Source organism: Rhea pennata, chromosome 3 (genome assembly GCF_028389875.1).
Source record: "Rhea pennata isolate bPtePen1 chromosome 3, bPtePen1.pri, whole genome shotgun sequence".
NCBI classification, from domain to species: Eukaryota; Metazoa; Chordata; class Aves; order Rheiformes; family Rheidae; genus Rhea; species Rhea pennata.
The window spans coordinates 72,395,908-72,413,202 of NC_084665.1; the positions used below are offsets into that span (position 1 = coordinate 72,395,908).

General features: G+C 37.8%; 1 protein-coding gene across 4 annotated transcripts in view; it reads right to left on the bottom strand.

Moving 5' to 3' along the window:
- Positions 1 to 1,758: 1,758 nt before the first annotated feature.
- Positions 1,759 to 17,295, bottom strand: part of PKIB (cAMP-dependent protein kinase inhibitor beta) — a 61,023-nt gene continuing 45,486 nt past the window's right edge. For all 4 annotated transcript variants that reach the window (XM_062570925.1, XM_062570924.1, XM_062570927.1 and 1 more), the window contains 2 exons: positions 7,252 to 7,426; positions 1,759 to 2,648 (listed from right to left, as the gene is read on the bottom strand). In XM_062570925.1, the coding sequence (XP_062426909.1) occupies positions 2,563 to 2,648; positions 7,252 to 7,399 (234 nt within the window). In that variant the 5' untranslated portion in view covers positions 7,400 to 7,426 and the 3' untranslated portion in view covers positions 1,759 to 2,562. The remainder of the gene's footprint in view (positions 2,649 to 7,251; positions 7,427 to 17,295) is intronic.

A 17,295-nucleotide genomic window follows, 5' to 3' on the forward strand; every position in this document is an offset into this window, starting at 1 on the left:
TCTGCGTCAAGGACAAACCAGAACTAATAAAACCTTCTGGACCAAATTTTATACTGTACAATGTCTTTCACACCAACCAGTGTTTGTGGTTCTGAGTATACTGGCCAGAAATACACAGCTGGCTCAGAACTGGGAAGGCTCAATTTCTAGCCTTATGGCTAGGCTGAAATCCTAGTTATAAGTAGCTATTTATCTTCTATATCTGAAGTACCAAAGAGTGCTCTCATGCAGCCTAGGCTAATAATCTCTGCTAGACACAAACTATTCATGCATATACCAAAAAAGGAGTATTTCTGCATCTGTAACTTGGTTATTCTGCAACCACATCATACATGGGCAAAAGAGAACTGATGGAAGCAATTATTTGCAATCACAACATATTATATAGATCAAATATGTTCATCCTGCTTTGAACTGAGTTGTATTTAAAACCTTCCTGTTTGTTTCTACTCCCTGTGCAGCTTTCCTAATTCACTCTTAATATTCTTTCTGTGCAATTTTTTCTCAAAGACATGTTCATACAGCTCAAGTACAAAGTAAGTACTATTTTTTGCAGAGTACTGAGCACCCTGATTAAGGTTCTAAGCTCTAAGTCTGTGAACAGTTAACTCCATACGTGTATCACTGTGGAATGATTTTTATACACGGTTTAGTACATGAATAATTTGCTAAATCCAACTGGTTCACATGATTGGGATTTTAATAGAAAACAACTTCAAAGTGTTTTAGGCTAGTCAAAATATTTGTTTAAGTACCAATTCCTAACCTAAATTTCAGTGTCAATAGATTATAAGATAAGATTATAAATATACCCAGTGCTTCAACTTAGGAGATTTCATTATATGCCATAACCCAGAAGAGCACTTTAGCATAGGCACCACTTAAAGCATATAAGGAATTCTGTTTCAGTAATATTCAACTACTGTATTTCCATGGGATCATATTAACTGCTTAAATTTAACTACCAAGGTGCAATAAAGGCCTGACAATGGGACTGGAACCCACAACAAGAGTGTTTAGCACAGACACTCTAAATCCTTCTCCACCGTGGTTTTCAACTCTGGTCCTCCTGTGCCAGTTAGTTCAGTCTCTCAGGCATCCTAGGCCACCTTTTTTGTTCCAGTGGAGTAGGCTATTCGACTTTTTTAAACTTAAATCTAGGATGTTGCACTTGTTGAATGAATAAAGATAAGAGGAGGGAATTGATGGCCTGTTCAGTTGGATGAAATCTATCCTTTACTAAGTGGTCCACAAAGACAGCCCACACGTAAATGCATAGTATGAATGGTGGCTGTGCAGAGAGGCCTCTTACAAGCTCTCTGCCAGCTGTAAATACACAAGTTCTTTACAGATGGACTACAGGTGGGATATGGAATGTACCTATCACAGATGCTTCCTCCATCTCTGCAATCCAGTGGAGAGACTGGGTGGTCAAATGAAAGGAACCTACTGTCAATATTGATTAGGTTTCAGGAAGCTGCTGCCTCAGACTGCAGTAAAGGTATAGGTCTATACCTGAATCTTAGGTCTCCTGCAACAAAGGGATGAATGCTGAGTATTTTCAGCAGCATGACCTCCATAACAAATCAAGGCCTTTAGTAGAGGGAAAAGCTCTTTGTTTAAAAATGTCTTTGTAAAAATCACGATTGAAACATCTCCAGCGAACAATAAGCCAAAAACAAGGTGAAATAAAAATGGTATAAACTGTAGGGTTTTGAGTATTTTCTTGTCATAAAGAAGAGACATAAAAGATTCAAAGGAAGGCAGAAAAGAGGATAGCTATTTATTTTCCACAATGAGATTTAACAGTTTTAATCGCTTACAAATGTGTCTATTTTATTTTAGATACACATGAACAGCTACAATATTAGGCTTGAGAATATAAAAGACAGAAGCAGCAAGACTGGTAGGAGTGGGAGAACTGAGATGGTGTGCCATAATCAAATAAATGCAAGAGTTTAAAAAACAACACTGGTGTATTATGTAGTAATACAAAACTTTTGGAATCAGCAGGAGGAGATAATTTTTTTTTCTTTTTTTCTTTTTTCCTTTTTTTTTTTCTATTTCTGTCTTCTATCTATATATCCCTAAAGAGAACAAAAATCTCTGGAAATAAATTGCAGATGGATGTTTACAATCTAATACATACTTAAATCATCTTAAGGTGAAGAGTGAATATGCCTATGTGTTAGAGAGAAATAAGTCATTTTGGAAAATTAAGAAATAGATATTTTATTTTGAAGCAGTCATTACTTGGTACATCTGCTAACTATACTCGCTGAAACTGCAGAAGAAGATTGGTTAGGATGAATACTACAACTATTAAAAAACCCAGGACAACAGATACATTCTTTAGTTCTCATCTCATTTAGATTTGTAGAACATAGTTTTTGATGGACTACTGTAGAAAAAGCATTAGTTTTGTGTTAATGTCATCTAGGTACAATTGTGCTGTAAAATGTTGTGTGTTGCTATAGTTGTTACCACACTTCAGAACTGGTGACACAGGGAAACTCTAGAAAGTCTGTTGATGGGTTTCATTAATTCAGCAGTCCTTAGGTGTTAGGAATCACTGTTTTTTCCTCCTGAATCTTGACTTTCCAGTGAGGCTTTGGATGATGATACTTCTCCATCCTCTGCTCTTTCATCTAAAATAGACAGAATAGAATATATATATATTCACACATTCTCTCACATTTTTATTGCAGCCAAATATTTGAGTTTACTGATCATATACTGTTTGGATTGGCTCTTTATTACCACACTGATAGGTGCTTTAGAAAGATTAAGCCAAAAGATAAAGAACTTGGGTTGGCATCTTACAAAAACAATTTCCTATTGGTGCTGATTTGCCTGCTCCTCGCACATACTAATCAATGTGCATTTGGTTGTAAGAATCGAATTGGAGGTAACTTTTTATTATTATTCTTTTTCTGGGTCATTTTCAAAGTCACTTCTGAGCATGGCTTTGTTTCAGGTAGATAACATTACAGCATGTGAAGATGCCAGTTATTATCTGACAGGCCTTCTTTGCTATAAAATGCCTTGCCTTAACAAGTTGAAGTTTTTTTTGCTCCTCTGATTTGGAAGTTCACTCTTCCATAGATTGGACTGGAATGTTTACAGGACTAGTAAGCGAAAGCACCCTGGCATGAGTGGTCCTCAGATAAATAGAGTTCCACTCTGTCACTTTTGATGCTCAAGTTCTCCCACTGAGAAATGAGAGCTTTGCCTTGTTTTTCTTACAAAGCCTAATTGTTTTCACACTATCTTCAAGTCCCATATGGCATTACCAGTGCTATCAAAACAGTTTGTGTACCCGAGTGTGACAGTCTGTGGCTTTTGGTGACAAGGAAGTTTGCTCAGTATATCCAGTTGTGCTGTCTTCCAGGTCTTACCCACCTTAATATTCATGCTCTAAGGGGTAGATTTTCAACACTTTTCCCCAGAGACTTGCCATAAAGTATCATGAACAGGCAAAAGAGTTATATATTTTGGTCTCTACATACCATAGCAAATATATATCACTGCTCACAATTCATCAGATAAAGCTCTCAGCAATAACAGCTTTATGTTGCAAGCCTCCATAGAGGTTTGGAGCCTTCAGAGTCCTTTGAAACTGGTGGAAATTAAGAGCTGAGTTATTTGACAGCCTTCAAAATTAGGCAGCACTGCTCTTTTGGGGAAAGGGAGATAGAGCAATCTTCTCTCTTGGCTGGCTCTGTGTGGGGTTGGATGTCTAATACAAGTGGAGCCTTGCAGACAGGATAGAAGAAAACATAGTTTGTTAGAGGAAATGTAATTTCATACTTGATAGTACATATGGGTGCAAAAGGTGCCAAGCTGCTGAGTGTATCAAGATCTAGAAAGTTATAGTCATTTAGAAAAATTCAGGCAACAATAGAATTTACCAGTAGAACAGCCCTGTGCAGTGGATTACCCAATGTGGGATGCCAGTATAACTTCTTTACTGCCAGACTTCCTACAGACTTCTCTGTAACCTTCCGATCACCACTGGTACCAGAAAATTGTTCAGTGTGGCTCCATTACGGCATCCCATAGGATCACATTTGGAAAGTCTCAGGCCTACAAAACTTAAGCATCAGCAGAGGCTGACAGGACACAGAAGATCTTAGTTTTGGATTTAGGCTCTAAGATAAATAGCTGATGCCAAAATCTCTCTGGTACCTCACAATGAGAACATTAATTTGGTATGACTTTTATAGTACATAGCAATTTATATCACACCACTAAAATCTGTGTATATTCATAAAGAATATATGCAAAGTCTCCTCTTTTATGCCAGACAAAAGATATTAGCACATCCTGTTCCTAGCCCTTCATTAGTACAGTGACATCTCAACAAGAAAGGAAATGTATGATCCAATGAGCATTAGATAAGTCTGAACCAAGATAGAGAGAATACTCCACATCACTTCCCACAACCTTAACTAAGTCTTTGAGAGTAGGAAAAAACAAGGGAGAATGTTTCATTCTCCCTGCACTTTTCTCATTTATCCAACCTCTTTGGTCTGAGCTGGAAACAACTTTCTTTTTTTTTTTTTTTTTTTTTTTTTTTTTTTTTTTTTTCCTAAAACAACTTATTGTTACAACCATGAACAGGCAAAACTGTTGCCTGTTAAAATCACAATATTTCACAAACTCTTTCCCAGGCACAGTATTTGAATCTCTAAACTTTCTTTCCATTTTGTTGAAGTCTTGGTTGCTGTCTCGTTGAAAATTTAACTTATAACAAAATGGGACTATGATCCTCATTTGATACTTGCGGAATTCACAATTCTCAAACAGAAAAAGCACCTGAGTAGTGCCCTATAGTCCCAGTTGGCTGACCTGTATCCTGTATTCACTTCCTATTATCACTACTGCGAATTGCTGACAACAGAAACTCGTCCTTTCAGATATGCTCTGGTACAGCTACATGTCAGTGACAAAAGCAAAGGATAATTCCATGCTCTTATTTGTTCTTCAAATCCAGTGCTGGTCTTTGTATTTATATATATATATATATATAAAAAAAAAAAAAAAAAAAAAAAAAAAAAACAGTACATATTGCTAAAACTATTGTAGCTGTGTTTTATTTCTTCTGCATAATGCATTGAATGGGCACCAGGAACGGAGGTTATTCTGTCTGGAAGGCTAAGTACATATTTAATGCTGTGTTGTAACATTTCTTTTAACAAGACTTCCACTCTTTCATGTTTATTTTTATCTAGGGGAGGGAAAGATTGAAGACAGAAATTTTCCATGCGTTGAAAACTATTTTGTTTTCAACTAAACTTTCCAGAGGCCAAAATGAAACAAACATGAAGAACTTATCAACAGCTGCTTTATCTGTTATGCTTTGTTTAACATGGTTATGTGTGTTCCCCTCAAGGTTCACTGCTTTAAACAATATAAAGGTTAGTTATATGTAATGCAGCAATGAATATTTCAGTGGGTTGGAGTGGTTAATTTAAAAGCTTTACTTCCACAGTCCTTGACACTAATAACAATCTCAATTCCAGTCTACCTCCCCTTTTGGGAAGGGAAACAGTTCTCTCCTGCTGGAATCTGACCCTTGGTCATTGTGTACAAACTGTGCCATGTGAAAGAGCTATTTAGAAACTGAAAAACATAATATTTGCAATGAAAACATTAAATATAAGCGGTTCTCTATAATTTGGAATGGATTTTCAGTGTTCCAGTCACATGCACAAGAATGAGAAAATCGGTAGGGATATACTTTCCAAGTTCGTAGGGAGAATCTCTCCTCGAAGCCAAGACATTTGAACTCAGCTTCACTGCATCTGCACTCAAAGGCTGAGCACTACCTTGCACGGACTCTGACACAGCGCCTGTTGTCCTTCCCACCTGTTCTCCCAGATTCTCACAGTCCCCCTTACTACTGCTCTGCAGCCCCATACCTGAGCATATCTGACCTCCATATTGTCTTTCCCTTTTTCACTTTTTAACTCCCTCTGTCTCCCTTTCTTTCCTAAATCTTTGCCTTTTCTCTCTGCAACAATATTGTCTCCCTCCAGCACCTATTCTGATTCTTATTTTCCTCTCTTTCTTAGGTTCCAGCCAGCAGATGGTGAGTCAGTCCCTTCTCACTCCCGGAAGGGAGAGAGGGCTGCCTGCCCTCTTCCAATAGCCAGCAGCCCTTTGATGGGCCTATGATGGCTGTGAGTTACAGAATCCCAGAGATATGAATATAAATGAAATGATGAAAGCAAGAAAGAACAGCTTGTAATCTAAGTAATATGTAACCCCTCCCAACATATGTGGTTCCTTAGGAAGCTATACTCAACATCCTGTAATTGCTTCAAGTAGCTGATCTGCAACAGACCCATATATGAACAGAATATGCACCTTTGCAGCCTGGGAATCCCTCCTATAACCTACTTCCAGTCTGGATTCCTGGGTCATCTACTCTGCCTCCCCCTGTGCTGCCCTCACATGATCCCTAATGTCAGAAGTGGGAGGATCAGTTGCAGTGGCATTTATCATAGCAGCAACAGTGACGGCATGAGAATAAAAAGTTATTTCTCAATCCGAACCTAAAGTGGAGGCAACACATATGAAGGTCAGTCTGTAACTCTCATTTCATAGGCATTAGAGACCAGATTTTCTTTTGATCCAGTTTGTTTGAGCAGTGGACAGAGTCATATCTAAAAATGCCCATGAAAGTGAAAAGAACTCAATGTAAAGCTAATGTAGATTAGACTTAGTTAATCATCACAGCACTTTATCTAACTAATGGAAAGACCTGGACAAGGTGAAGTATGACACTGCTCTCAGCTGGCAATGTTACACCTACCGCTGGTGTAAGTCAGAGCAGCCGCTAGGCAACTCTAATTTATATATCTGAGTTAAGATGACAGCTGTAATGAGATTAACAACGTCCTTGTGCTAAGTAATCTTAGTACAGAAGACTCTATTTAACAAGCTGCCCCGCTATGTAGCGCTGCTGTCTCTTGTTCAGTGGAACTGGAATTCAGTTCCAGACACCTGTTCTGCAGCCTACTCAACAGTGAATCTGAGGGTGGAAATGGCAGACTTAGTCTGAGATAAAATTACCTGTCTCATTAAGACATACAAGTGATAGCTGCTTTGGAATGTTGAATTTAATCTAAATGGAAAAGAGAAATATTAGTATTGTCAACAAAACTACTCAGTTGTGTAAGTCTTAAGGAGAAAGCAAAGGATGACTGCATAAAAACGTTTGGTTCATGAATGTGCAGACATTACCTTCTGAAACAGAGAGCTCTGCCAGTTTGTGCGGCAGGTCTGAAGTCCCAGCACCAGCAGGAGAGCCCAGAATATCTGGTAAGGCGTTCCGGCGGCCTGCCCTTCCTGATGCTGCAAAATCTGTGACCACAGGCTCCACATCAGTCATTGCTGACTTCTTTCCTCATAGCAACATCTGCACATAGAACAAACATAAAAAGAAAATAGCTGTAGTCTGGAATAAAACATGATGTGTTTCTTCAAGAGAGGTGCTAATCACCTGCTCCACAATGCAGTGGGTCCTTTATTACTAAATGTCACATGCTGCAATGCTGAGTGTCAAAGCTTCGTCTCTGCTCCAGAAAAAGAAAAGAAGAATCTCTCTGCGTTTCATTATATTTCCATCTGCACACCAGCACAAACACTGACTAGCACAATGAACTGCTCTCTGCCTACAAGAAACCTGTAAATAGAGTCAGCCACAGACCTTTCTACCAGCCACTTGTATGTCTTTTTCTGACCTGACCCTTCCTCTCTCATTTTAAGTGCTTGTGCTAGATAATCACTTGGATGAGAACTGAAACTCTATCTTATCATATGGTCTCTGAGAACCAACACTTTTTCTTTATTTGTTTAGGCTGAAACAATAGCCTTGCATGGTGGAGTAAATTATACAAAAAGGACATCTCAGAAAACTACAAATAAAAATCTCCACAACACTTCTTTATCCTGAAAATAGCAGATTATTTTCTTTCTTTTGCTCTTACAGAAATAACTTGTTGGCTTAGTTTAGCCTCATCTTGTGCATGTGACTTTTTTAATAAAAAATTAATAACAGAACCAACAATGCTGTGATCACTCAATGCCTGTTTCAAAGCCCATTGAACTGAATGGTAAGACTCCTGGAGACTAAAATGGGCTTTGGATCAGGCATAGATGTGTTTGCAGGATCACGCCCCAGGACACCAGCTGAAGTGAGAACACCTGAAGCAGGAGGAGGTTGTACTTAGCTACTTGAAGCTACATTGATAGTCTGTGAAAACTGTAATTAGTGACTGTATTATTAAGAATCACAAAAGACTGTCATAGAAGAATTATACATAATAATTTTTGATAGTTAACAGAGTCATTTCTAATAATTAGACATGAATTGCTTAATTAAAAAATATTTAATTGCCTTGCGTGAGCATGGTTCTGTGTGCAAAATGGGAACCAGAGTGCTGCCTCTTTGTGTAAGAGTGGTCAGTGCTTTACAAAGGAAGGGACACAGACAGGGTTGGAAACTCATCTGATGATAGACTATCAGCTTTTGATTGACAAGTGGCCATATTTAAAATAAGATATGTTAAGGAAAGCTTCAATCATTCCAGTTTTCTTCATTTATGAAACAAAGTGTCATACAATCATCTTTATAAAATTCTTCCAAGGTACAGAAATATTAGTGCTCTCATTTCATGGGTAGAAGACCTGATGCAGCTATAGCAATGTGCAGGAAGATTGGGGCAGAGCTTCAACTTGATGCTGACCTTGTGTTTCCATCAAAAAGAACATTCTTTTCTCCATCAAAGTTGCTTCCCACTTTCTCATTCCAGCTACCAAAACAAATATTCTTAAATCTTTTTTTATCTCTAAATGTATTGTAATAAAAGAAATGAATACCTCTTGACAAGAAACAAAAGCATGAATAAAATCTGCAAGTCTGAAGGATGACTTGAACATGTGAATAAAGTCCTTTCTTTAACTGAAGTCAATAACTGAAAGTTCTGACCTGGAGATTTAGCAGACATGCTAACATGAAAACAGTCAGGTCAAGTCAAAATGAACCTTTTCCACAAGCAGTAGAACTGTAAAAACTGTAAATGGACATTCCAGAAAACACTTCTGAAAAAATATACAAGCTAGGAGTATTGAAATTCTAGTTTAGACATAACATTATATTATATGTTCATTAAAATGGGTGAGGTCAGCACTTGACAGGAAATACCAAAAGTAAGGAGAATGAATAAAAATTTACAGACCCTGTCTCATGGCTTTTTGTGGGTTTTTGTATTTATTATAGTCATTCTAAGTATAGTTCCCCACACGCACACAAGACCAAGTAAAAAGATTGTGAACTACTGAACAGAGTAGAAAATGCATAGGGTCTCTCTCTGCTTGGTGAAGCTATTAACATTTGTTTGCAGTGCTGAAATACCCGTACTGTTGTAGTTCCTGTACTTCTGGAACTGACCAGAAGCAAACTGACCTTAGTATCACAACCCACCAAAAACTTTCTCAAATCTGTTTTGTGGACTTTTTTTTTTTCTTCTTTGCTCTTCAGCAGAGATATCTCAGGCCTCAAAGGGAAAATCTGCCCTACAAACTACCTTTTTCTGTAGTACAGTTTTATCTCACTGACCTTGTGCATTTATTTTAAATCCCACCCTTTTCCTTTTAGCCCACGTCTTTCTTCCCTGATGTAATCTCCCTTCATTGCATAATATTAGGCAACTTTGGAAGACAATGAAGGACACAGTCTGACATGCTTTCATGTACTTGAATTTTGATTTATACATTTGATTAAAAATTTGTGTAGAGACAAATTTTGGAACATTTGTCAGACAGGAAATCAGCCTATCATTATCCATCAATCTGGTAACCACAGGTCAAATATACTATCTAAAAATAATAAAAGTACACCATCCTTTGTATATGTAGCAGTTACATTTTCATCTTTGTCTTTTCAGTACTACACTTATGGTATTTGAGGCTGAGGAGAGGACTAAGCTCAAAAGTACTACTTGCTGAGCTAGCACACTTCTAATTTTTAAGGGGGAGGATATAGGATGTTCTCTATGAATATTTGAAAGAAGAAGGCCTATTCAAGTAGGCTTAGAATTGACATTATAAATCAAAAACTTAAGTCCATTTTGACACTAATCCTCCCCAACATATGGCAGTCCATATTCAGAATAACTCATTACTTTACTATATATAAAACACATTTATTTCTTTAATGTAAGGATTTTGTTCAATCTCATTCCAGTGCTCTCTTGCAATTGTATTTTCTAAGGCTTCCACCCAGGTTAGGATGTAGAGCTCCTCCACTCTTTGTTTGTTTTCTAGCTTTAATTTTTTAAAAAAAACATTTCTGTCAGGAAATAGCTATCTTTTTGAGGCTGGCATCTTCTTACATGTTTTATGTCTAGCATTTGTCATGCTTCCTTACAGGCTAAATAATAATCACAGTGTGCATAGCATCTGTTTTCCCAGCTCCACTTTTCCTCCTGCTGGCAACATCTCCTTCAGCTTCACTGAACTGATTTCACGTAAGTGAAAGATAGTTACATCTTGCCAATGCCAGCATGCAGTTGCCTCTCTCGACTTCCCAAATTATTGTTGTCATTTTCCTCCCTCATCACTGCTCACCAGTCTGGTGATGGTATATAGTTCTAAAAGAGCAGTGACAGATTTCCTGAGCAGAAGATTCCCTGCTTCCCTGTCTCTTTTTATGTAGCAAAAAGGCAGCCCAAAAGCAAGAGAGGAGAGGGTAAGAAATGGGATCGAGCAGGGAAGCAAGCTGTTTGGAGAGGGTCAGCACCAGGAAGACAGAAAAGCTCTCCTACTGAAACAAGAGACCAATGACTTTGACTGGTGTGATAAATTATAAAAGGCATCTCAGATAATACTCTGTTGGTATTCCATGGGACCAGACTAGTTTTGTACCCCATTACTAAGCCATTACTTGGTGCTAAATGATGTTGGGGAGTAGTAACTGATCTTTTCATACAATCACCTGAAAATGCTATTGGACCAAGGACGGCACAATAGACTATTTTGTTCTACAAGGGGAAAGGAAAGAGTTTGTGCAAAAATGAAAATTGATTAGTGTATCTACGTGACATTTAAAGAAGTGTCCTCAGACAAAACAGTGGCATGTAAACTACCATTTTTAACAGAGGTAGCAAATTTATTATTCTTTGTATCTTCTTTTGTCAACAGCATAGCCACCTTGTCAGCCTCTTGGGGAAAAATGAGTCACAAAGCTGATGAAAATTTATTTAAAGTAAATGACAAAGGAAATGAACAAATAAGTTTCGTGAAACTAACATGATGGTTTTGTTGAGAATCAAGAAAAAAATGCTTCATGCTTCTCATTTGTAACTGATGCCACAATCCACATTAAATGTCAGTGCTGTCTCTCCCTTACCCAATCTGTTAGGAAGTAGATAAATCACCACTGTACATACTTGTGAAAGCTATTTTTTCTTTTGATCTTTTTGCCATCTTATACAGAGACAAAATACTGCTGCTGTTCTGCTTGGAAGGACAAACTTTTCCTCAGGAAATGTCAAGAGGTTCCTGACACTGGTATTGTTTCCACCCCGCACAGAAGACTGAAAGACCAAACACATCACTCTTTGCCACTCAAGACACTTCTGTCCTTTCAAAAAACTTCTTATAGGTCTTATGAATAGTCTCTATCTGCACTAACAAAGAAAGTTATACTTTTCAAACAGTTCCTTTTGAAGGCCCATTAGTAAGAACAAACTGGAAATCATGAGTATGTCTCACAAACATTTGAAAAAGCAGAACAGCAAAATAAGACTGTCCAGAGCCAGACTGATTGATTTTGTGTCCTGATGGTCTGTTACTGTATTGTCAATTTCATTAAAGCATGTTACTTTATTCAGAAATAACTTTATAATTTGTTTTCGTTCAAGCCCTTTTCCTCCAAAAGCCTACAGGTTCAAAAGAGTTTCCAAGTAAAAAATCAGAAAACTTATTGAGAGAGATGCTTCCCACAGTGCAACTGTGATGAAAACCACATCTCCTTGCAGTTGCCATGTTTTCACATCCTCTTATGCTGTAGCTACCTCCTGATAGTTTTGCTTCCTCTTCCTAAAGATGCCACTTAGAATTATAACATTCTCACTATATGAGTTAATGTAATCCTTATGCTTTCTTCTGAAGCAGTACTGGATCACTTTAAAAGAGAAAAAGTCACACACATTCATGCTTTTAAGGACTGCATTCCAGCAATTACTATAATGACTAACAGTAAGCTGGGCACTTGCTCAACAATTTTTGTGAAAAAATTGCTGTTATGTGGTTTTACACATTAATAAAATTTATAACATACTCATAAGCCTGGTGCTGGGAATCACAAAGAAGTATATGCAAGTGGTCTTTACCATCTCTGTAATCAAATACAGGAGTTTTGGCTGCGTTCAGCACTTAGTATAAGGGACCACACATTTCATAATTGCCAAGCAGAAGCAATATAGCTAACAAAAATAAAAAGAGAAGTACTCATGAAAAAAAAAAACTTTTTTTTAAACTTTTTTTTTAATACATTACTAAAGTTGAACACAAGATCCTTCTGCTTTTTCATGCCAGAAAGATCACTTGGCGTTCCAATAGCTCTGGAGATGGCCTCTCCACTATAAGTTCTCTCAGCAATTCATGATTTGTTTTCCCATATAGTGAAACTAAATTATATCCTGTCTCAGTGAATCTACAATGCAGAAGCATGTCTGATTCCTTCCATACCTTCTGTCTCAGTCTGGGATGTTACAGCACATATAACATGTGATATTTAAAAGTTTGGTATGTTGTAGGACAGGTTTTCATTTTTGTTTCTTCCCAGTGTATGCGGCTAGAAAGACATCTGTTTCATTTGGTTCTTCTGCTTGGATAAATGACCCACTTTACCTTTTACATCAGACAATATCCTGAGGTGCAAAAATGACTTTCATACACAATTTTCAGTACTTTTGATCACTTAGTCCCATGACCTAGTGGTCAGTTTGGGATACCATGACTACATCATTCCTCTATTCCCTGCTTTGGAGATCTCAGAATCATTAAATCAAGTCCAAGATCTTGATCATGCTGCCCAGGTGCTAAATAGTTTGAGGCACAGGAAGTTTGGCAAAGCTGTAGGATAAAACCAGGAAGGTACCATTTTGGCTCCTTGGTACAATAGAATTTCTAGCTAAATCTTGTCCTTTCTTCTTTAAGAGTGGTCCAAGAATAAGAATAAATTTTGTTCAGTGTTAATGACCATCACAAACATCGCCATCTTTTGCTTCAAATGCATATATGTATTTTTTAATTTTCTCCTTTTTACAATATCTGGAAAACATGTGTGCACTTTCACATACATTGCAGGCTGAAAGACTGGTGTTAACTAGTATGCCACATGAGCATTACAAGGTATGTTTGATGTAAAACAACTTTCTGTATAGATGAAATGGGATGGAGCAGTGACATACCATTCAAATCTTTTTTCTTCCTTATACTGGTAGTTCTAAATTTTCTGGCTGAATTTTCTGATCACTTCTATAAAACCAGTGTATATTCTTGGGAAAGAGAAGAGAAAAAAACTGCATAACTTATTGGTCATGTTGCTTTTATACTTCTGGAGAACACACAGATAATATGCAGAGGTTTGTTCATACAGGTTCAACCTATATAGAATAAAACAAGTTTACTCTGAGCTGTGTCTGATGATGAGTATGTACAGTGTAACATACAGTATGTACAGTGCTCGGATTCACATAAGAAAATATTACAAAACTAATAATAGTACCTAGTAATGGTACAGATTTCCTATTGCGAAAGAAAAGAAGGAAGAGAAAGGAAAAGGTCATGATAGTGACAACGGAATCTGAAGTTATCTGCAGCAAGTAATAAATGAAGTGATACTAACTGAAAGCAGTCAACACCAGTCAACACCAGTCAATACCAATCAATACCAAGAATGGAAGTCGCATTGCAGTGTCTCAGGCTGACCAAGAGCCATGACAGCCATAAGCTTTAGCCAACAGCCATATGCAGCACCAAGAAAGGTCTGATGCATCAGCTATACTGGGAAGAAATTAAACACGTCCCCTACTATGGAATAAGATAGTCATTCATCCTCATACTGTTTTCACTTCCTATTGTAAAGTGTGTAAGTATCTGCTGTTCCCACATACATGCAGTATGCTTTAAGTTCAGTCACAGAACCCACCCTTCCAAGCCCTGTATGAAAATTTATGTCGAGCCTAATATCTGAGAGAGGCTTGCCCACCTGCAGGAACATGCTTGAAGAGGAATTATTCAGACATCCTTTTTAACTGGCTAATTTACCAGAGGCTCTGGTTACTATAATGTTGCAATTAAGTTCTGTTAATGAGATTTGTATTGTCAAAGGGACACAAGAAAGTGAGTATCCTTACTGCACTACTTAGCTTTGTTATGTTAGGACATATAGTCATATATGCACCATATCTTTACTTCATTCTCTCCCATCTCTTTGTTCTTCTCTGTACTGTGAATTCTTTGAACAAGAATCAAAAGACTTTTTCTCTCTTCTTTGATACATGTTGTTGCAGAATCCCAGGAACACTTCCTGAAACACAAATAAATAAATAGCTATGCATTCTGGTATGCTTATATCAGTATTGTATTCTTTATTAAACCCTGAGAGTAGTTTGGATCTTGCTCTTTCTGTGGAAGAAAAATGCTCAAAACAACTGGAAGAGGCTGAGATAGCAAACAGCCTGTGACATGTTTTGGTCCATTCACATAATGTACTCTAGGAAAGCACTTTGTGCAATGCAATATAAAAAGCAACTGAGAGATGATTCATTTATAATTTAGGATATGTACCTAAGAATAGGACAATCCTACGCACATAATGAACACACATATGCACCCAAATTCTCGTAATGGAGAAGGCCCTAGTGTCCTTGTAATCTTATCAAGATGACTGAGAAACATTTCCACTAAACCTAGAGGGAATCGGAGTGCACCAGTATGGACCGGGAGTCCCTAGGAGTCAAGATCTGCCTGGGAATGCCTAGAAAAGAGCATGAGTTGCCAAGAGCACCTGGCAGGAACATGTGGGCCTGAAGAACTGCAAGTCAGGGATTGTAAGGGTCACAGAGGAGAAAGAAGCACAGGGGGCCTGTAACTGTGCTTGTAGGCAGAGAGAAGGAAAGATTAACTAAGTTAATCTTAAATTGAGGGTCTATCTCAGATAAAGAAAGATACAGGAAAAAGGAGACCTCTGGAACCTAACTGAGACAGAGGAATGAAACCATGTAACAAGGAGCTTATCTGGACAGCAAGTAGGAGGGAGGGAAGAAGAGGCATGCTAAAGTTTGAGGAGCATTTCAGGAGACCAGCTCTGCTGGAGAATGGGCAGAGTGATGGGGCACTACAGACCTCTCCCAGTAGAACCTACAGATTAGCAGCAAGCTATCTAAATAGCAGTAAAATAGGTATTTTCTTGCTTAAATAGTAGGTATGCAACTATCACAAAATGCCCACATACAGAAAACCTGAAGAGTCTGCACAAGAAATACAAGGAGAGTTTACTACATCAACTTTTTTTTTTTTTTTTTTTTTGGAGGGGGATAACTTATTTTGTGAGCACAAGTCTTGTTAAACTGAACACAGCCTTTGTGCCAGAGAGTACACTGACTCTTATGGAATGATATTGTGTGACTCCTCAAAGGAACAAGCAGGTGCAATACAAGCTCCTGTGCAGACATGCCTTGCATTTGCCCTGCCAGCAGCTTCCTTCCAGGGAGCAAAGTCCTGGTTTACTTCATAACCAGGCTTCCAGCAGGCCTCCTAGAGGGGGAGGTTTGACAAAAGGGCTATCTTGCTCACAGACACAGTAGCAGCCGTTAGGTGATAACACGCTGGCTGCGAGCAGGAGTCCCAGGTGAATGGCACCAGGCACCTTACTAAGTCTGTAAACCTTCAAAACATTCGAGCATTTAATTAGAAACAAGGAAAAGCTCTCAGAAGCATTTTATTATTTTAGTTAAGGAAATGAAAGCTGACTTTTGCTTTTATTATCTTTGTCAATGCCATATAATGTTCCTTAGTTATATTTTTAAGATATTATTTATGCCTTATTTATATGATTCTTCCTCCTGTATTTTAGCTGAATTTTTAGCTTTAAGAAGAACAACAACAAAAATATGAAAAACTGATTTAATTGATTTACGAGCACTTAAAAATTATATAAAATAAAATTTAGCTCTTTTTTTATGATGAAACTCAGGGAAATTTCTTTTAGCAGATTCATGTTAGCTTAAATGAAGTTTAATGCACACTGGTGAATGTACAGTGTGCTAGCATCAACCTCAGATTGTCCTGAATCACTCCTGGAGAGCACTGCTTCCTGTATGGAGACATTTTGGCTGTTCAGGTTCAATTGCACCTCAGTGATATGGCAATAGTGCTGTTTAGCCAGTTTTGCAATCACACCCCTTTAGTGTTTCTTTGCCCTAAGACAGGGGAGAATACTCTCTCTTGTTACGCTGTTTCATGTCTGCTGAACCTTCAAAGTGTTACCAGATCCGAACACTAATTCTTCTAAGTTGGAACAAAACTTTGTATTTACATTTTTCATTTCTGTATTCTGTCTTCATTGTGCCAAACATACATAAAGAGAAATTGCTATCTGTAGACCAAGAATTACTCACAGCAACCTACTCTAAGGGGAAAAAAAATTGAAGTGAAATTTAACAGTTCATTACTAGTTACTCATACAGGTCTGAAAACAGCACTTAAAACCAAGTCAAATAAATCCTCAACTCTCACTGAACAATCAAAGTACATGGCTCATTTTATTTTCTTTAGGACAGCAAGCTACAGCAAAGCCTGCATGTCATTGTCATAAGAGAGTTTCTAAATCTAAACGCTGTTCAGGTCTGTATTATTTGACTAGCTTCCATAACAACCAGCTTGAAAGGCAAAGCTGTTGACAATTTTAGGTAACTGAATAACGTTTACTGTTGTAACTAGTGCCTATTCCACCCTATTCACTCAGGGCAAATACCAGTCTGATAAGTGCTAGGAGATCCAGCGGCCATCCCCCCAACACTTCACTCAAACTTTCCTCTATTTATATGTTTCCCATGGTTTCAGCCAACTCAAGATCTTTGCTTTCATTGTGAAGCTCTGCATAGTTATTACCCTCCATAATTATTTATTCTGTATCTTGCTTCAGTTGCTTCTACCACCCCAAAAAAGATCTGTGTTTCCTGAAATATTCTTCTTGTACTTCATCCACAAATA